We start from the raw sequence: 19,480 nt of genomic DNA, 5'->3' as shown, positions 1-19,480 counted from the left end.
TGTAGGAGGAAGCTGGAGAACCCGGAGAACCCATGGAGACACAGGGAGAACATGCAAACTCCACACAGAAATATATATTTACACATATTGTATATATATGTATAAATATATACTGAAAATGGCAAGAACAAGAAGACTCGATTATCAAGCCAAATAATTCAAACAGCAGTAAAATGGCCAAATCCATCCATTCATTGCCTGTCACTGCTGACCCTGCAGACTCCCGACTGCATCAGGGTGAAGGCAGAGTTACACACTGGACAAGTCACCACTTTAGTGCAGGTCCACAGGGAACGAGACAACAACCAGCCTTCACATTCAGCCCATACATCCAATGCAGAGGTGCCTATTGGCTCAATGTGCAGGTCTGCTAGCTGGCAAACTCCAAGCAGGAAGGCCTCGGGTCTGGGAGTCTAACACACAGCCTTCTCGCTGGGATATTTGGATCTGATAAACGTGGTAATAACGTGCTCATGCAGGTGTAACACATCTCGCATTTGCTCGTCCCTCATTTCCCTTTCATGCAGCCGGCAAACCTGCAAACGTGAAATACAAAGTCTTTGACGGGGCTTATTAGATGACGTGAGCGCAGCCTCCTTGTGTTGCAGCGACAGGCTGTCTCACTGGAAAACAAACACCTCAGTCATGCGCCCAGAGTGCACGCAGAGAAAACAGCTACTTGTGCTGACAAGCTGGATGTCGAGTCTGTCTTCGCCCAGCGAGTTGCGCGCCGTGCAGCTGAAGACGGCGTAATCCCAGGCGGCGCTCACGTTCACCACTCGCACCGTGCTGGTGTGGATGGAGCCCTCCCGCCACGTCTGCTCCTGGTACCTGCAGCGAGACCACGGCACCCACGTCAAAAGCCAGAGTCTGACTGTCCGACCGACTGCACCCAGTCGGCCGGTTTCACACATCAGAGCAGCATTAAGCGGTGATTTGTGTAGCGGAGAGGGCTAAATCATTCCATGCAATAGATCAGGATTTAGTAGGTAAATAGCAGGACGTGGCAAAAAGGTTCCACCTAATCTGATGGTGAGGATTCACAGCCACGCAGAGCCTTGTCGGCGGCAGAAACAGAGTTAACGGTGGAGATAATGGCGCCGTAAAGAGAATAATTACAACTCCTGTCACCTGGGGTTGGCGAAGTCCATGCGGGCGCCGTTCTTCTCCCAGGTGAAGTCCACGCGAGGAATCCCTTCGGCCTGACACAACATCTCGGCGGTCGCGGTGCCGTCGCCTCTGCTGGCCACCTTCCTCCACTGGGCTCCTTTCTGAAGCACCGGCTTAACTGCAATCAGGACGACACGGAGGTCAGAAGTATTGCAAATATTTGTATTTCATCCCATTCAAATTACTCATAATATATATTTTTTTTTACTATATAATTCTGTCTTTGTGATTTGGTGTTTATTTTATATGCTGCTGGGACTCTGAAGTTCATCAATATGGGATAATAAACATTATTCTCTACCCATCTGTCCATCTATCTATTTCAATGTTTGTTGAGTTCCCCGGCCACTAGATTCCAGAACTGGTCTTAATGAAACTTGATTGACATTTTCAAAATATTGTTAATGCTGAATATCTAGTTTTTCCTTTGAGCGACACTTCAATGTGGCTCTTCATAATGTTCTCAATCCTATTGCCCCGCCAGGTGCACTTTGCGCTGTCAGAAGGTCCATCTCCTCCATTTGATGCACCTGTTTAAAAGTTTTCCATTACTGAGAGTGAAAAAAAAAAAAAGTGTTTTCGCCGCAGTCCCAAAATGTGTTGATTTTCTGATTTGCTTTCGCTCACTCTCTTTGGAGGAATATTTTTTTTTTTCTCTCCCCACAATTGATGTGTTTCCACTGGACATATTTTCTTGCAGCCATTTCAATTTGTTGCCGTTTCAAGGTTAACGGAGGAGCGCCGTCTGAAAAAAGCAAACACTTATGGACTCACATTGCACCACCAGTTGCACATCGGTGGAGCCGGGCCGGCCTATGCCGTTGTCTGCCGTGCAGCGGTAGACGCCGGCGTAAGCGCGAGTCACGCCATGGATGGTCAGCACCGCCGATTCGTCTTGCTGAGTGTCCTCTCCCATCTCCACCTCCGCCTCGCCCTGCACAGGGCAGATTGAGGGAGGAGGAGAAGGAGGGAGGGAGTGGAGATAAACATCAGATGGCAACCATCCCTCACTTCGCCATTCCCTTCTCTCCTTGCAGAAGGGAAAACAGAGTAATGCTGCGTTGCTTTTGGACTCGGAAGGCGTGAACTTCCGAGTTTGCTGCCGAAAGTTGTCACAAAAACACCCCCACCCCAAAGTTGGATTTCCGACCTGGGAAGTGGGAGATTTTCACTTTGTCCGAGTTCGCTGACAGGAATGGCTGTCACATATGTCAACAGTATGTCAACAGTACCTCTTATATTTGGGTTATATAGGAATTATTCTGGACACTGGTTAGTTTTTCTTGTCCTGAATGGGCTCAACGAATGATATTTATCGACACCTATACCTGGAAATGCTGTTTTTTTTTTGTTTGTTTTTTTTCCATGTGTGGAAATACAATCCATGTTACACTGTCGATGGCAAAAAACAATACCCGGCAGCTATCAAAAACACAGCGAAACCTGAGATTGGTCAATGTATTTTGCTGGTACCCTGCTCATGGGTAGCGGTACATAGAAAATGTTGTGTTATATATTATATACATATCGGCATATATTAAAAAGATATAAATATATACATACATATATACATACTGTATATGCATATATACGTGGCCTGCTTGATTTCCAACTTCAGTAAATGGAACGCCGACAACTTGGGTGTGACGTCATTCCCACTTCCGACTTCCGAGGTAAAAAGTAACATAGCGTCAGAAAGGAGAACGGCGAGGGAAAGTTGAGCAGCAGAGCCATCAGGACTTGAGGAGGGGATGAAAAGGGCGTCGGGGAGGGAATGAGCTCCGAGCACGGGGAAAAGATAATGTCAAGGGTCGCAGAGCCACGGGGAAAGAGGAATGGGGGGGCCGGTGGGCTGCTCGGGTTCAAAGCGGGACGGGCAGCGCAGCGTTGCCAGAGGGCGGGTGAGACCGGAGAAGGCATCAGTAGATACAGAGACCACAGCCAGTTGACGAATGTGCCCTTTAGTCAGGCGGCGGTAATGAAAGCTATTTTTCTGGATTTGAGCTGAGTGAGGAAAAGGATGAGCCTTGTGTGTGTGTGTGTGTGTGTGTGTGTGTGTGTGATAGGATAGTTACAGCCAGTGAAATATGGTGCATCTTTGCATTTAGGAGAGGCTCTGTGATAAACGGCACCTGTGGACAAAGCAACAGCGAGGGAGCCGCCGCATGAAGGATTTGTACTCTGCTGTGTTGTGTTGTTGTGTGTTGCCGTGTTCGCTACTCACCAGATACTCCCAGGAGAACATGTCCGCCACGACGGGGTTGGCGTCGGCCACGCAGATCAGGTCCGCCGTCCCCCCCAGGCTCACCTGCACGGGGTCCTTCGCTGCCTCCACGTCGGGGGCGTCTGCGGGCGGGAAGGCGGGAAGGAAGGCGGGAGTTGCTGGGAGTTGAGGCTGAGGCCCGACCGCAGGCTAATGACCGGACAAGTCGTTTCACTGCTGCGCCTTAATTACCTTTACACTTGTTCATAACCTCGGCTTAATTGGCCCTCCCTGTTTTCCGACACAGTGCCATTAACGTCCCGACATGTCGGCGGATTACAGCAACTGTGCTGGCTGGCGGTCACGTGACCCGCGAGCCTCGGCGACAGGGTTGCGTGACCAGAGATCCTTCTTCACATTCTGCACCACAAATTCTTCTCCTCTCTCTTCCTCCCAGTGGTGAAGGCAGAAATGTTTCCTTGGGGTGGCCACAGGGCGAGATCATGACCCACACCGGAGTGGCAATAAGTAGATCCCTGAATATCATATCTATTTTTTTTTATTATCATTCCAAGTGTCACTGTCGTCGTTTGTATTTATTAAAAGTTCTCAGTGTGACCTTAGACCAGTCGGCCTGTCGCCATTCCTATGAATTAGACAGCAGGTAATAGACCGATACCAACGTCTTCCTACTGTCCTAGGTTTAGGGTTGTTGTTACATTATTTTTTTTCTTTTCAGTATCTTGTTTCCACCAAGAGCGAAATCCAGGCCAATCATCAAGTCAGAAATAGGTGTAAAAAAGATGCTAGAAATCAATCAACAACAATGTAGCTTACAATGCTGTATTGTTGAGGTACAAGGCATTTTTTCAAATTATGCCCCACACCATGGGGGGAGTGGGGGAGTGTGTGTGTGTGTGTGTGTATGTGGCCGGGGGGTGTCACAGCCACCGCTGGCCACCACGCTCCCTCCTCTTCTTGTCCTCACTCACCCCCCTCTCTGTCTCTGTCTCTGTCTCTGTCGGAAAGCTTTTAATTCCAGCCCACCGCAGCTGCGTCGGCGCAACAATAAGTTCCATTAGTGCCCGCTTGTCTCGACCTGTGTTCACACTTTAAGGAACAGCGACGGACACGGCCGACCTCTCGGTTGACGGGGCTCCTCGCCGTGACGGGACGCTAACCAAGACAGACAATGTTAAGTGGGCTACACCACCGCCCATAAAAGCTACCACAATCCTCCATGCATAATGGATACCTACAATGGTCAAGCCCAGTCAGGTTCGGGACAGAAGATTCCATTAGGCATGTACCGGGTTGGGGGGGGCGGCTCTGGTGAAACAGGCAGACCTACATTTTCAGCAGTTCCATTATTAAATCATCAGAATGGGAGGAGAGGGGCCGGAGCTGCAGGCTGGGCCTCGGGCGGCAGCGCAGCCCTGATTAATGAGGCATGATTGCCTGAAAGTCAATGCTGCTGAGGTGTGTCAACGCATTGTTGATGTTCTGACTGTTCCGACGCCTCGCAGCTTTACTGCGCTTTGGGCTGTCGGAGGGAAAGAAAAGAAAGAAAGAAAAAAGTCCAGTGCAGGTTGACGGGCACCTGGATTGAAGATAACGTTGCTTTCTGAGATAACTGACTGCTGTTGGTAACGCAGCAACACTGCAATTAGAAACTGAGAAAACTTCATGACCACAAGGTGCAAAGAACAATTAAAATCATTTTTCTTCTATAAATTTGAAAAAAAAAGAATGTACTTCTGACAATCAGCGATTTTTATGAGATTAAACTTGTGTCCATGTGTCATTTATGAGCTGACATTTTTGTTTGTTTCCACAAAGATTTGATTTTTCCTTGCAAATGTTTTTATCGCTCTGTTTTTTTTTTTTTTTTTAATGTTTGTTTGATAATTTAGCATTCCATTTTCCTCCTCGCCATTTTAATTGTCCTGAATGTTTTTAATTACGGATCAGTGCATTGTTTTGTAAAGCTCCGTTTGAGTGAAATAGATTGCCATCATTAGTATTGTTTTCATGTCTTGCGCTTTTGTTTTTTGTTTAATTCCCTCTCCCTCTGAGATGTGCTCAGCCTTTAATTAACCCTGTTAAATTGCAGCAACGATCAAACTCTTAAAGGGGCCTCTCAGCATTGAGCAAAAGAAATTTAAAAAAAAGATAATTAGTTTGAACGTTCCAGCCACTGCCTGCTGCATACATATGACAAGACAATATATCCAAAATGCAATTTACACATGGGGGAAGTAATGCACATATGGAAAGTGAACAACCTGAAATTAAAACTCTTTTCACCTCAAGGCATCGCAACATGTGTGCATGTGTGCTGCTTCTTACACAGGACGTCCAGGCTGACGGAGGTCTGGCTGACGCCCTCGCCGTTGCTGCACTCCACCAAGTAGACGCCGGCGTCCGTCCTCGTCGTGTTCCAGATCTCCAGCGAGACGTCGTCCGGCCAGCGGTAGCGCGGATCGCCTTCCCCTTTACGGACACAGTGTGTGTGTGCGGTCGGTAGGTGGCAGGGGTGTGTGGCGGGTGGGGGGAGGGGGGAGTGCACAACGTGTGTGCGACAGCCTGACGGTGAATCAAGTATTCATTACGCACTCATCAGCGCCGTGTCCTCTGGCCGGCGGTCTCTCACTGACAACTAATCCTGCATTATTGATTGGGGCCCTGGCTTCATTCCCACGTCAGGGCCCAACAATGGGCTGAGCTGGGCTGAACTGAGCCGGGCTGGGCTGGGTTGGGCTAGGCTGGGCTGGGCTGGGCTGTAGGACAGCAGTCAGAGTGGAGTGATGTGAAGGCTCCTCTGGGAGGAGGCCGTTTATGATGGAGTTAACAGAGAGAAGGAGGGGGGAGTGCGGGGGGGTGACACCGGCCTGGGGGAGGGGGGGTGTTTGAAACGTGCGTGCGTGTTGTATTGCGGCGAGACAGCAATCCTCATTTAGGCTGCATACATTAGAGCCATAATGAGAATCACATTTGGCAGGGTCCCCACGCTGGCTAACCTGCCATGTTTTATTCAGGGGCCCTGAATGGCAGCGCTGAGTGCTTTACTTTGCTGGCTCAGCTCAACTAGGAGCTGCTTTATGGAGCCATCACATGGTGGCGGCAGGCGCGGGGGCAGCTCACCTCTGACCAGCGTGGCTCTGCCGCGCTGCCAGACGCAGGAGACCTCCTCTGGGTTCGCTGAGAGCAGCAGTGAGACGGCCGCCACGTCGCCCTCCTCCACCTGGACCTGCCGCGGCTGCTCCGGCTGGAACTCTGGAGGGACTGGCACACACACACACACATACACACATACACACACACATACACACAAAGCAGCACAAAAGTGGATGAGTTCTAATAACTGGATACCTGGCAAAATGCAGCACAGCGACTCGCTTTCCAGTGGCCACTCGCGGTACTGCAGTCAAGAGCCCCATACGGCCCAAAAAACACTTTTCCCCGAAACCACAAGAGAAAAAGAAACCCCTGTAAAACAGTTGACTTGACGACTTTGGCCTGAAACACGGTTCATAATAAATATTTCTGTCTTGGACTTTTAAGCTTTGTAAAAAATGTAAATGGGCCAGAAAATCCAGAGAAAATAGTTCATTCCCAGTGTGATGTCACGCTATCGTAGCTGCTATTTCCTGGTTCGTTCTGATTGGCTGATGCGTCCTGATTTGAGTTACAGATGCATGATGAAAAGTGACACTAAATGCAGAAGTAACCCAGAAGCCAAAAACTTTTTCGTCATCTGCGCTTAGTGAGCAGCCCCCCTGCGTCCAATATAGCGTCCCATTCATACAGTGGAGTTGCTTCAAGCCGGTGCATAGGATGAAGAAGTTTTTGGCTTCCGGGAGACACGGCACATATGACGCTGTGACTTCACTCTTTTCTGGGGGGTTTTCTGACCTTTGGAATGTTTTTGAAAAATCAAAAGTCTGTGGCTTCAAGTTCAGGTCGCAGTCGTCCTGTCAGCCGTTTTACTGGCTGGCAATACTGACTGTATTGCGGTCTATGGGAAAAGTGCTTTTTGGGCCGCATGGGGTTTCTGGCTGCATTACCTCGAGTGGCCACTGGAAAAGGTCGCCATGCCACCATATTGACAGTGCAGTAGCCACTTCCAGTTACAGTACATCCATTGGTATCTGCTAGGTGAGTGACTCCATTGAAACGAATGGGCTGCCATATTGGCTGCTGGCTGTCTGGGGAGCTGGGGGTCTGGTGGTGTGAGGTGGGTTTGTTGGATGCGGCGAGATGACAGCAACCGGCAGAGAGAAAGAAAAGGAAGGGGGCGGCGGAGCGAAAAGAGACGCAAATACGTTTTGAGCATCAGAGCGGAAAAGGAGACACTAATGAGAGTCGAACCAGTTGAAATCCCACCAATGATCCCGCTCCTAACGAACTCCACGTCCTCCGACAATGAGGGAGCGCGGAGGCGCGGGCGGGAGAGGGACAGGCGTTAGAACGGCGGCTGACAGAAGCGCCGTCCAGCCGCCGCTCGGCACAAACGCGCACTGACATCGCCTCCTTCCCGCTCACGCGTGGCGCCGCGCTTTGAAGCCGGCGCCGCCTGCCGCCTGTGAAAACGGCATCAAAGGCAAACATGGCCACGCAAGCAAAGCAAATGCACAAATTAGGGACGCGCCGGCGAATGGCTCGACACAAACCCACCGTCGGTCGCGAAACAAAAAAAGTGTTTTTCGCCGTGGAAACCGAAAACAAACGTCGCGCACAAACGTTGCCAACGTTCCTTGTGCATTAAGTGGCCCAGTGAGGCGCCGTGCACCCCCGCGCTGCCATACATCATCATTATGCAATTTTTCTTAAAGGTTTTTATTTTAATGCAAAGCTCGTCCCTTGCTTTGAAGAACTAAAAGAGCAGGAAAATGAAGAAAGGGATGAAGAAAAAAACTTTATGGCCATTACTTACAAAGCACAGCAAGTTTAAAGAACGCGTTGGCTCCCTCAGCCAGCGCTGGACTGTAGGCCTGGCAAATGACCCTCTGGTTGTGATGCTGCGAGCTCAGATTCAGGGAGAGGGTGCTGCGCACTGATACGCCACCAAACGGAGCGTTTCTGGGCGGCTCGTCCACTCCTTGGAACCTCCGACACAGAATCGCATCCAGCAAAAAGCCAATTAAAAAGGACGGTTGATGTCTCTGCTGTGGACGCAAATCAGGATTTCTGCTGTGGGGAGATCTGGTGTGTGCTGCAAAATGCACTGTTTCGATTTTTGCTTTATAATAGAGCGGTGATAATGCAATATAATATGTGGTAGTAACTATACTACTGGGATTTTCATACTTGCACAAACACCTCTAGGGTTTACGGAAAACGCTATATATCTAGTTCATTATTGATGTCAGGGGTCAAAGGTCAAACTGGGCAGACTGGTTGGAGACCATAGAAAGGGAACGATAATACAAATAACCAGTGGTTAGAGCCAAAGTCTGCAGAAGATCATCTCTCAGGACATAACGGCTCCAACCTCGAAGCAGTGTGTACACTTACATACATATATTCACTGGCCACTTTGTTAGGTACCCGGCACTATCAAGTAATTTTCCGTAATAAAGCTATTGATAAATAAATCTATGTTTGAATTGTTTTGTTCTTGAAAACTACTTTTGTTGTACCTTCGAGTTCCCAACTTCCAGAAGATGCTGGCCTGAGGGTTGCTGCTCCCAGACTGGCACTCCAGGGTGACGGTCTCGCCCCGACGCAGCTCCTCTTGTTTAGTTGTGATCGTTACACTTTGTGCCGTAACTGTGAGAAACCAAAAGCAAACAGAAATTTGACCTCTGTTAGAACACGTCTCTGCTTTGCTCCCCCTGGTTTAAGACTCACAGTGAACCCTGAGCCTCGTCTGCGCGGAGATTATCTTCTTGGCCTCGTTCTTGGCATCGCAGCGGTACGTCGCCAGGTTGTCGCTCGCTGTCAGGACCAGCACCAGTTCCCGAGCTGCACCTCGATCAAAGGACGTCTGCCTCAGCGCATCAGGCACCACTCTTCCGTTCTGTAACAGGAAGGAAGGAAGGAAAGATGTCACACTGAGAAGAGTGTATGTGGCTAACACACACACACACACACACACACACACACACACACACACACACACACACACACACAGGTTCATGCGGTACACACCAACCTTGAACCAGGTCAAAGTCCCAGTGGGATTCCCTCCGGTGGAGAAGCAGATGAGACGGACTGTGGTCCCAGCACGAAGCGGGACATCTTCAGGAGGCGACTCCAGCCAGATGTTCAGTGGGGGGTCTGGTGGAATGAGATGAACTCAAAGTTAAAACTTTGGAGGAATATTCTCAACTTGATTTTGCACATAATTCACTTGAAAAACAAAACAAAAAAACAAAACAAAACAGCTAAAGCCAATACACAAACTAAGAAAAATGATGTTTATGGCAAAAATATGTTCTTCTATCGGGAGCGTTTCCTGCCTTTTTGGCATCAAAATGAATAATTACAGCTGAACTATCCTGAACCCAAAACATTTGTTAAGTCATTTTAGTTTAGTTTTTTTTTCATCTAATTTTTGCCTTTTCTTTTTTCACAGAACTGAAAAATTCAAGACCATGGCGAGACCAGCCAACTCACAGAAGACAGTGAGCTTGGCAGTCCTGGTCTTGGAGAAGCGCGTGCCCTTGTTGAAAGCCTCACAGGTGAGTTCCACCCCGTCCTCCTCCCGAGAGACCCTGTGGGTCATGTTGGACATGGTTGTCATCCCACCATTGTCTCCCTGCAGACAGAGAGCACATGACAGTTCAGGCGGGGGACAGGCAGCCTTGGCGCCTGCCATTGTCATTCCCGCCAAGGGGAGGGAAAAAAAAGAGGAAAGAGTGGAAGGGGGGATCAGGGAGAGAAAACAAGCCGCGCGGGTCGGTCTCGGGGAATACAGATGGCAAATTAGCCGCTGTAATAACTGATGTCGTGCGTGGCCTGTGATAAATAAGCATATTCATCCCGACTCGCTCCCCCTTTGTGCGCTGTTGTAAATTGAGCAAAGTGTCATTTTGCACCTGCCTGCTAGTGGCCATGCTTATGCAGCACATCTGGTTGTTAGGGCCATTACTGCGGTGATTACTGTAAGAGCGTCAGAAGAGACAAACAAAGATGCCGGACAGCGGCGTCAGTCTTCATTTACTCCCTCGCTGCCTCTGATGCATTAAAGCTCCCCGCCGAGCGCCAGATCAAAAAAGCAAACGTCGCTGCCGGATGAATGCAGAGCTTGTTTAATAACGCTCATCTTGCATCTTCCATACACTTTGATACTATTAGCATGAAAGGAAGCTTGGCAGAATACTCTCCCCCCCCCCCCCCCCCCCTCTTTTTTCCAGCTGCTGTTTCATTTGCAAAAGCGGCAGCGTCCGGCCTTAAAATAAAAGAAAAAAAAAAAGAAAAAAAAAAAAAAAAAAGAAGAAGCTGCTCATGGTCACACTGCATTTCTCATTTTATGTCGAGGATTATTCTAATTCAATGAGTCATCTTCAGGGTGTTTCTTTCACTCAGTCGACTGAAGGACAAGCCTTTTTGCCTCGTCTTTCCTTGATTTTTCACTCTCTTTGTCAGTGGCGTTGTATTTCTGGCGGCCGTATTGCAGCAGTTGGAACGACAAGGTGGACTCACTGCTGGCAGTCAGTGAGGTTTTGATCATTCTGGCTGGAAGAAGTTGGACCTGATGTTGTCGCTTCCGACCACAAACCTGATCCTATTGTCACTGCTGAAGGGGAGCGAATTGAAAGAACAAACCTAAACATGGTAGCCAATGAGCAGAACGGAATCTACACAACACCCTCTATGTTGTGTAAAGACCCATGATGCGCTGCGCCAAACACTGGGGTCCGACACTCTGTACTCTAATTGACTCACCTCCGCCGTGGCGACAGCCGTTGCGTTCACCTCCTTGTGGCCCAGCCACCAGCGGATGTGTGCGGGGGGGTTGCTGGAGGAGGTGAAGCAGGTCATCCCCAGGTCCTCTCCCTCGATGGCCGCCAGCGCCCCCACCAGCTGCACCTGCGCCGGCTCAACTGTGGCACGCACGGCAGAGAGAGAACATCAGCCCAAAGCACTGGGAAGATTACTTTGCAAATGTAACTGGCTACAATTACAAGTCATCCTTACAAAATGTCATTGTAATTTTAATGACTTTATCAAAATAATGTAACTAATTACATTTGATTATATTTTGAGTCATTCTTCACATTTTGAATAGATGTCCTTCACTGTTTAGACCTAAAAGTGTTAAGCTTACAGCCGTCCTCAAGACAGATGTGAGATGTCAGGTCTGTCTGCAGGTTCGACGTGGACATTTTGGAGGTTGACAGCATCCTGACGGCAGGCAAACATTCCTCGCACTAGAGAATTATATTTGCGCCCTTTTCTGATATCAGTGAGGAATATCTTTTATACTTCCAGCACTGGGACGGCTTGTCAATCAACATTGTATTTGCTGCATCTTTGAAATAAATCAGACTACACTCCACACAGAGAGACAAATCAAGTGGCAGGCGAGTGGTAGGGGGCGCTGCAATTCCAAACTTGACAGGAGAGCCAATCAGAAGCATCGGAATAGGATGGAGGGAAACCACACAAAGCTACAAAAAATAAAACTATTAAACAGAACGCCAGCCTTTTTTGTAAAAATTGGTCGGATGCAATTAAATTGTAATCAGGAAAACTTCTATAAGTAATCATGTTTTTTTTCCCTGCAACTAACGTAGCTGATGACATTTTGTAATTCAATTACGTAACGGCGTTACATGTACTGTAGCTCATTACTCCCCATCAGTGGCCCGGCTGATCAGAGATGCCACTGACACCTGCACCCCCGATCACAGCGGCGCGCAGCTATTTTGGTTTGGGGAACACGCAGGAGACGTATCAAGGTGGCGGCGGGGGGTGGGGGGGAATCGCTTTGAATGGCGTCTTGTTCTCGGGAGGGTTTTTTTTTCTCTCTCTCTCTCTCTCTCTCTCTCTGGCGTTGGTTTCTAAAGTCTGCCTTGTTTTAACCTCGGGGGGGAAGGAGACGGGGAACGATGGCTGCGGGCGAAATGATGCAGCTGCCTAAAGCCGGCGAGAGAACAAAAAAAAGGGGGGGGAGGGGAGGTGGGCTGGGGATGGAGCTGGCAGACACGGGGAGGGAAGGGGGTCACGTATGTAAATCTCATACCTATTTGTGTCTGTCCCACATGAGACGGCGGGATGGGATTGGTAAGTGCACGTCATTCGTGCACGCACGCACACACACACACACACACGCACAGGCTGCTGGAAATTACGCAGGGGCTGCAAGGCAAAAAAAAAAAAGGGAGAGAGAGACGCGTTCTTATTACGCCAGCGAGACGATCCTTGTGCCCCGCAGCCTCTGCCAGCGCCTAGAGCGCAGTCAGACAGTGAGCAGCTCATTTTCAACATCCCTGAATGAATGACTGGGAGGCACGGCACTATAGGGCCCCGTTCCTGTGGAAAAAAAGAGACAAAAAAAAAACAAAAAAAAAACACCGCCACCACCACCGGCTTCAGTCAGCCTGAGCGAGAGACGTCTGCGAGGGACCGACCTGGATTCAAAGCCTGTTTACATAAAACAGGTGCATCAATCGCGCAGCATTTAAAGCTCCGGCTTGCATCTTCCCGGCTCCCTCGTGAAAATCAGGCTATTGCTCGACTCAACGCACCAGGGCTGCTGAATATTAATTTGGTATTTGTTTTATTGTTGCTGAAACAAACATTTTATATTCAGAAGGAGGAAAAAAGTATAATCTATTAACCATGGGCTCGAGTGCCTCAGGATTGGAGTGCGGCGGCGAAGTGGGCTGAATTAGCGGTGGGGGTGGATGAGGGCACGCACGGATGGGAATCTGGAGGCACTGGGAATGGCGTGCTGCGGCAATAATAACCATTAGCTTCATTAATGTTATTAGCATCAGAATTTATGCTGGGCCAGCAAGTTGACTCAGATTTTGAAGGTAAGTCTGTTATTATACCTTTTGAAGTCTATAGCAATTCTATAGAGGGCCTTAGTTTGAATGTGTGTGTGTGTGTACTCGTTTTTCTATTCTTTTAAGCACAATCCATGACAAACTTAATCTTGAGGACATTTTAGCTTGAGTCGCGCCGCTCGATACTCAAATATTGCTATTCGTCTTCGCAGGTGTGCCTGCAGCAGATTACATTAAACGGGTACTTCAAAGGTCAATACTTCAAAACAATTCAGTGACAGTCATATTGACATGTTCTTGCATTTTCTATTCCAACAATGCTGGACTACAGTCTTAGTGGACAATCTTTTTTATTGCTCTGTTGCTTGAAATAGTTAATCCAGTGCAACTGTGTAGCTATAATTTGAAATCTAATTTTCTAAAATTCCCTTCACTCAACATATTTCGTTTTTATCAAATAAAATTAAAAAAGTATCGCTGCCGGCAGAACAAATTTTGGCTTTTTTGGAATCTGTGTGTGTTCTCCAGCACTGTTTCTCCATTCCATCAATGCTGTGATTTTTACTCACAGAGCACCGTGAGCCTGCCACTGACGGAGTGGGGCGACGGTGACACCAGGTTGAAGCTCTCGCAGGAAACCACTGCCTGGTTGTCTGCAGGAGTGACCTTCAGCTGGAGAACGCTGGTCGACTTCGGCTCCTCAACGTCTTCCTTCCAAACTGTGGGCATCACCTCCCCGTTCTGATATGCAGAAGATGATATTTGGATTTTTTTTTTTTGTTGGCAGGGGGTGAAAAAAGCCAACAATGTAGCACATCTAGTCCCATATGGTGCGGTGAGATAAGTGCGAGGCAAGTTCTTACGCTGAAATGGGTCACTTTGTCAGTGTGACAGAGTGTCACAAAGCCTCCTCAACAGATGGAGGAAAAGATTTACCTTGGTCCAGTGGAGACTGGCTAGAGGGTTTCCACCATGAGACACACACTTCAACAGGAGCACTCTCCCCGCTCTGACTTCTGCTCTCTCCAGACCCACAATAACTGGAGGCCGAGGTGGGACTGCCAGAAAAACAAGAGACAAAAATAAACACAGTGCTTGATGAAGGGAGAACGGCGCAGAAGGCAGCGGAAAAAAAATAAACACAGGGGGGAAAAAAAACGGTGATGGGGGAGAAGGGAAGCGCAGTAACTCCGGGAAACAGCAGGATGGAGTGACCATCATCAGGGCAACATAAAAGAGAAACTGCACTCCGATGAGAACACTCTTGGCAATTGAGTGGGAAGCGTGCCTATTTGTTGAGACAGGGCCAATAAATTGGGTACATCCAGCATGACTGGGGGATAAGAGGCCCGGTCCTGATGAAAACATTAGGTATTAAGGGAGCAGCGAGCTGGATCCGCTCTATAAAGCAAAATAACACATGTTCAAGCGCCGAAGTGAAATATGAATAAATTACAGGCTCCTTAAATAAAACATACACCGCAAATAGAGGAGGACAGGCCTTTGTTACAGCTGCAAACACTTCTGCGGAGCCGGCTGCGGACCTGGGGCTGCTGTGACAAATTGCCACCTTGCTTAACAATCTGGCAGGGCTGAAAATGGCCACGGCGCCGGCTCTGATGGGCCGGCGTGCTGAGTAAGACTGCAGCGGTGGTCCCGCAATATTAGCACTTAGCGCGGAGGCCCGTGTCGTTTAATGCCGAGCGGATAGATGGGGAGGAGGGGAGCGACGGTTATAGCGGCGGCGGAGGCTTCTGACTTGGAGGAGGAGTGTAGATAGAGACGACATTAAGGTGTCTAGTCAGCCCGGAGTTAATACAGCGGCTGGGCTGGTGGGGAAGGCGTCAGCAGCTCTGCTCTACTTTAATCAACAGGCGAGCTGGTGGTGGGCAGACTCTCAGGCACAACTGATCGGCAGGGCAGCCCGTACTAAACATGCCGCAAAGAGAGGGAAGTGTGTCAGCTCACCTTTTCGCTTCTTCTGCCGCGACAATTTCGTTATATAATGTCACATGGTTCTGGGTAATCACATGAAAGACAAAGCAACAGAATCTGATCCCCTTCCGCCTCGAAGGATTCTAAATTTAATTTGAGCTGATGAGCACAAACGCCGCCTTGCCGGCTTCGCGGGATCCATCATTATTAACAGAGGCTTTAGCTTCTCATAACAAAAACTATTAAACAAATGTGATATTTTTAAATCATTCCCGCATAATCCCTCTCTGACTGTCTAATAATGTCATGTTTTGGTTTGGGAAAATCCGCCTGGGGTCTAAGTAATTCTACGGCGGCTGAATGAAAGTGTAATTGAAGCCTTTGTCGCAGGCTCATGGCAGGACGGACAACTGATGCGGGCATTGTCATAAGTAAACAGCCCGAACCTTGTGCCTTGTGGCTTGTGCCTTGTGCCTTGGCCATATCAATCTAGCCCACCCGGGATTTGGGGGCTGTCAAGCTCAGGTCATATTGAAGAAGGTGTGATTTGTGCCTTCACATCCGATGCATCTCCTCGGGCCGCTGACGCCGGCTGAGCGCACGGCGTCACCCGACACCCGCGGGCTTACCACCGAGGTCGCCTTCCCGCTCGCTCAAGCGCGTTTGGGCGCGAAGGCGCCTTTTTTTTCCCGTCAAAGAGAGCGAACCGCGACTGTCACTTTGCCGACGCGGGCCAGACACTCACAGTGCACACTCATGGTCATGGCGCTCTCCACGGGCCTGGGGAGGGCGCGGCTGCTGGCGTGGCATTCCAGTGGCCTCCCGTTGTCCGAACTCAAAGCGGTAACCCTGCGATGGGGAGTGAGAGACACAAAGGAGAGACAGAGGGAAAAATGAAAGACAGGAAAGAGAGTTTATCCCGGGTCATAAAAAGAGAAGTAAAGCTCCAAATAGCGAGGCGCCAGCAGTAGAAGTGATCTACGGATCTCTGTCATCAGCGTGAGCGCTCCCACTTTTAAGTAAAAGCCCTGCACCCATAACACTGAAGCACTGGAGGCACTATTATATAAATAAAGTATTGAATTTTAAGTACTTGGTCCGCAGTAAAAGGTCACACGATAAATTATTGAATATGATCCCATTAGTTTGATAATACCGGTGCATTATGTGTAAGCATAGTTGTACTTTTAGGGGTTTTGCGGAGGCGGAAATACGTTGTTTGCAGCGTCGTCCGCATTTACAAGCAAAAGGTCACGTCACCCTAAAAAGGTCAGAAAACGTGTGTGACAGCTTGAGAGGTAAGAGTGGAGAAAGGTTTTCCAGACCTCACTTGAAATTTCATGCAAAAGCCTTTTGTTGTTGAAGGACAAACAGCAAATTGTGTCTGTGGTGTGTGAAGTTGACTGTGATCCTCATAGAGCCCACGGCGCCGGATAAAACCCAGGTATTCATGTGCTTGTTGTGACGGCAGTTATTTAATGCCACCAAATGATGAAGTGATGGCATTTTATACCCGAAAGGTCAACTTCACCTCCAACGGTACCATGTGATGAATGCCCGTCGCTCCTCTGAACTGTGAAAAAAAAGTCTGTAAGTGAAAACAACATTTTTGCTCGTTGATAACCTTTTACCTGAACCGCACAGTCCAACCACAAGCACACTTCAAAACAAAGAAATCTGAATATTTCCACAACATATGGCCGCTGTCTGAACAGATGTCAATACCAACTCAGCAGCGCACTCTGAAGTGCACAGGTAGTAACTCTGGTGCCCCGGCAACTCTGTAGTGTGTTCCATTAGAAACCCAGAAGTGAGATTTTCCCGGCTTCCCAGTTGGCCAAGTCATCAGACTCATGCCCTCAAGTCAGAGTTTCTGCCGGGAAACTTTAGTGGCGCAGAGCTCACGATCCAATCCAGCTGATTCATGTGCCGATGCGGAGCGAAAGCTGTACGTCGCGCTGCTCGGTTTGAACTGAACTTTGTCTGCAACTTCCACCCCAGAGACGCATTGCGAGGCTGCTTTCACATGCAAACTGTCGCGCAGAGGATGGTGTCGTCATCGTGTCTCAGGTTGAGCGAACAGGCAAAGATGCTGAGTGCAGAAAAATGGATTCTGAAAGCACGTATGCGAGATTGTGTTCCAGACCAAACGCCACAATCCTCTGACAGACTCCTGTAATGAGCAGAGCTCAGAATGAGCTTGTCACCAAATAGATCAGTATTGCCTTTATTTAAAAAAATAAATAAATAAAAATCTGTCTTTCCGTCATTGGCTGTGACTTCAGAACAAGATTTCTTCTGTCATTTCTTTGTTGCCTTCTTGTGGGAGGCGTGCGACTGCAAACCTTGTCGCAGGCCAGTCCTGGTTCCCTTGTCCCGTTGGTTGGTGACTGGCTAGGACCGTGATGTTATACTTGCAAGATATTAAGTGTTGGTCAAATCCATTTTTCTGTGCTCAACATCACTGCCTTCTCACTCATTTCCCCCTGCTGGCTCAGGAATTAGTTGCAAATACAACATCTTGCCATGGGCAGCTACTGCATGGTGTCGTCCCACTTTGGCTCCAATATACCTCTGTGCTCTGTGCGCACTCAGCATTTTCCTGGATTACAAGGGTGTAACGCGACATCAGCCGTCGCACTAACCAATCAGAGAACAGGAGACGCTAGACTCTGATTGGCCACCTTGTCTCCTACCACGTTTCCAGTTTCATGCCACCCGATGCAACAGAACCAACAGCGAAAGTCAATCTTGAATCTTGAAGACGTTTCGCCTCTCATTGGAAAAGGCTTCTTCAGTTGGAACAAGTCCAGTTGCCTCAACACAACTCTTCTTCAACCAAGGTGAATGAAACACTCCAACATTCCTGGAAACACTCACCACTGTGTTGTGTGCGATTCTCTTCAATGCCCTTTTTTAATGTTGCATTACCGCTGTAGCGTAAAGCATTAATCTTCAAAAAAAATTGATCACATTAATCAGTATTTGCTTGGACTAAACGCACTGGCTGGCCACCACTGTGTCAGGACATGGCCGAGTAAACATAGAAATGGGACGTGCATTTAAAGACCCGCTGGTCCCCTGCACTGCGGCGCATTTACCCCGAGCCGGGGGGTTTACTCTTTCTGTTCATATCCGCTATATCAAATTACAGCACAATGTCAAGCGTAACAATCACACGTGGCCCACTGCTGTGCACGCTCAGTGGGAATAAGAGGACGGAGCATCAATATTGCTTAAGGCCTTGGCTGCTCCGCAATAGAGCCGAACAACGCCGCCTTTCCCCGGCACCAATGTTATCTCAGAATATGACAAGGGTTTATTATCTTTGACACAGTGGAGACAAGCGGGATTAAAGCAATCTACAACCCCGTTTAATGTATAGGCACCTGGCAAAGCGGCTCTGCCTCGTTTGCCGGAATGTAATTTTGTGCACTTGACAGAAGCTAATTCAATCGCGGCACTGCCAAATAACAGTTTCGCTGTGAGTAGAAATTCATTTTGCTCACTAGGTCGGAAGGAGGGGAAATAAGAGCGGAGCGTAGACGAGGGAGGGAGGGAGTGAGGGAGGAAGGAAAAAAAACAAAACAAAGGCGCTGGCGGAGAGATGGAGCAGGTCGGTGAGGAGAATGAGTGTGGCAGGCGGGCGAACACATACGTTACTTGGGCATGCGTGTTGAGGAGCTTATCCTTTGAGCCAGACATGGTGAAAGACTCTGCACCTGTCAGTTCCACTCCATCTGAAAGTAGCGACGGCAGGGGGAAGGAAAGGAGGGAGGAGGACGGGGGAAGAGGGGAACACAAAGGGAGGGAACGCCGTGTGTCAAACTGCTCATGTGAGACGGAAACATCAGCGTTATTCTCGTGCGGAAACGGTAAATACGGCGCAACGCAGGAAAAGGTGCGCTAAGTTTGAACCCGCCTTTAAAAAAGAAAGTTGAGTCAGTGTTGACATCCTAGTCTACCTCGAAACACAAAGACAAAGGCAGAAAATATTTATCTTTGGCCTGCAGCGCACTCCTGTAGACAAATCCACACTGAATTAAAACAGTAGAGAACCTCTTCCTCGCCTGCACTTTCAGCCCAACACGGTAGAACAGGTGTGACTGTGGCGAGAAAATACAAGAAAAAAACAAACCAAAAGCGCCGTGAGGAAATTAGAGAAGTGCCGCTACGTTAGTGAGCAGCGCGCTACACATCCAGACCTCAT

The 19,480-nt window shown here is 48.7% G+C and overlaps 1 protein-coding gene across 3 annotated transcripts in view; it reads right to left on the bottom strand.

Moving 5' to 3' along the window:
* Nucleotides 1-19,480, bottom strand: part of nphs1 (NPHS1 adhesion molecule, nephrin) — a 69,775-nt gene that overhangs the window by 9,632 nt on the left and 40,663 nt on the right. For all 3 annotated transcript variants that reach the window (XM_076026037.1, XM_076026045.1, XM_076026030.1), the window contains 16 exons: nucleotides 18,929-19,010; nucleotides 16,016-16,119; nucleotides 14,272-14,393; nucleotides 13,905-14,076; nucleotides 11,267-11,424; nucleotides 9,995-10,136; nucleotides 9,531-9,655; nucleotides 9,227-9,395; nucleotides 9,016-9,145; nucleotides 8,310-8,482; nucleotides 6,518-6,658; nucleotides 5,723-5,866; nucleotides 3,395-3,516; nucleotides 1,945-2,104; nucleotides 1,132-1,288; nucleotides 680-831 (listed from right to left, as the gene is read on the bottom strand). In XM_076026037.1, the coding sequence (XP_075882152.1) occupies nucleotides 680-831; nucleotides 1,132-1,288; nucleotides 1,945-2,104; nucleotides 3,395-3,516; nucleotides 5,723-5,866; nucleotides 6,518-6,658; nucleotides 8,310-8,482; nucleotides 9,016-9,145; nucleotides 9,227-9,395; nucleotides 9,531-9,655; nucleotides 9,995-10,136; nucleotides 11,267-11,424; nucleotides 13,905-14,076; nucleotides 14,272-14,393; nucleotides 16,016-16,119; nucleotides 18,929-19,010 (2,253 nt within the window). The remainder of the gene's footprint in view (nucleotides 1-679; nucleotides 832-1,131; nucleotides 1,289-1,944; nucleotides 2,105-3,394; nucleotides 3,517-5,722; nucleotides 5,867-6,517; nucleotides 6,659-8,309; nucleotides 8,483-9,015; nucleotides 9,146-9,226; nucleotides 9,396-9,530; nucleotides 9,656-9,994; nucleotides 10,137-11,266; nucleotides 11,425-13,904; nucleotides 14,077-14,271; nucleotides 14,394-16,015; nucleotides 16,120-18,928; nucleotides 19,011-19,480) is intronic.

This window comes from Nelusetta ayraudi, unplaced genomic scaffold, assembly GCF_046127955.1.
Source record: "Nelusetta ayraudi isolate G7.1 ecotype Tasmania unplaced genomic scaffold, CSIRO-AGI_Nayr_v1 ptg000003l, whole genome shotgun sequence".
Lineage (NCBI taxonomy): Eukaryota > Metazoa > Chordata > Actinopteri > Tetraodontiformes > Monacanthidae > Nelusetta > Nelusetta ayraudi.
Note: the sequence above shows the minus strand (reverse complement) of the source record. Positions and strands in the feature narration are given on the sequence as shown.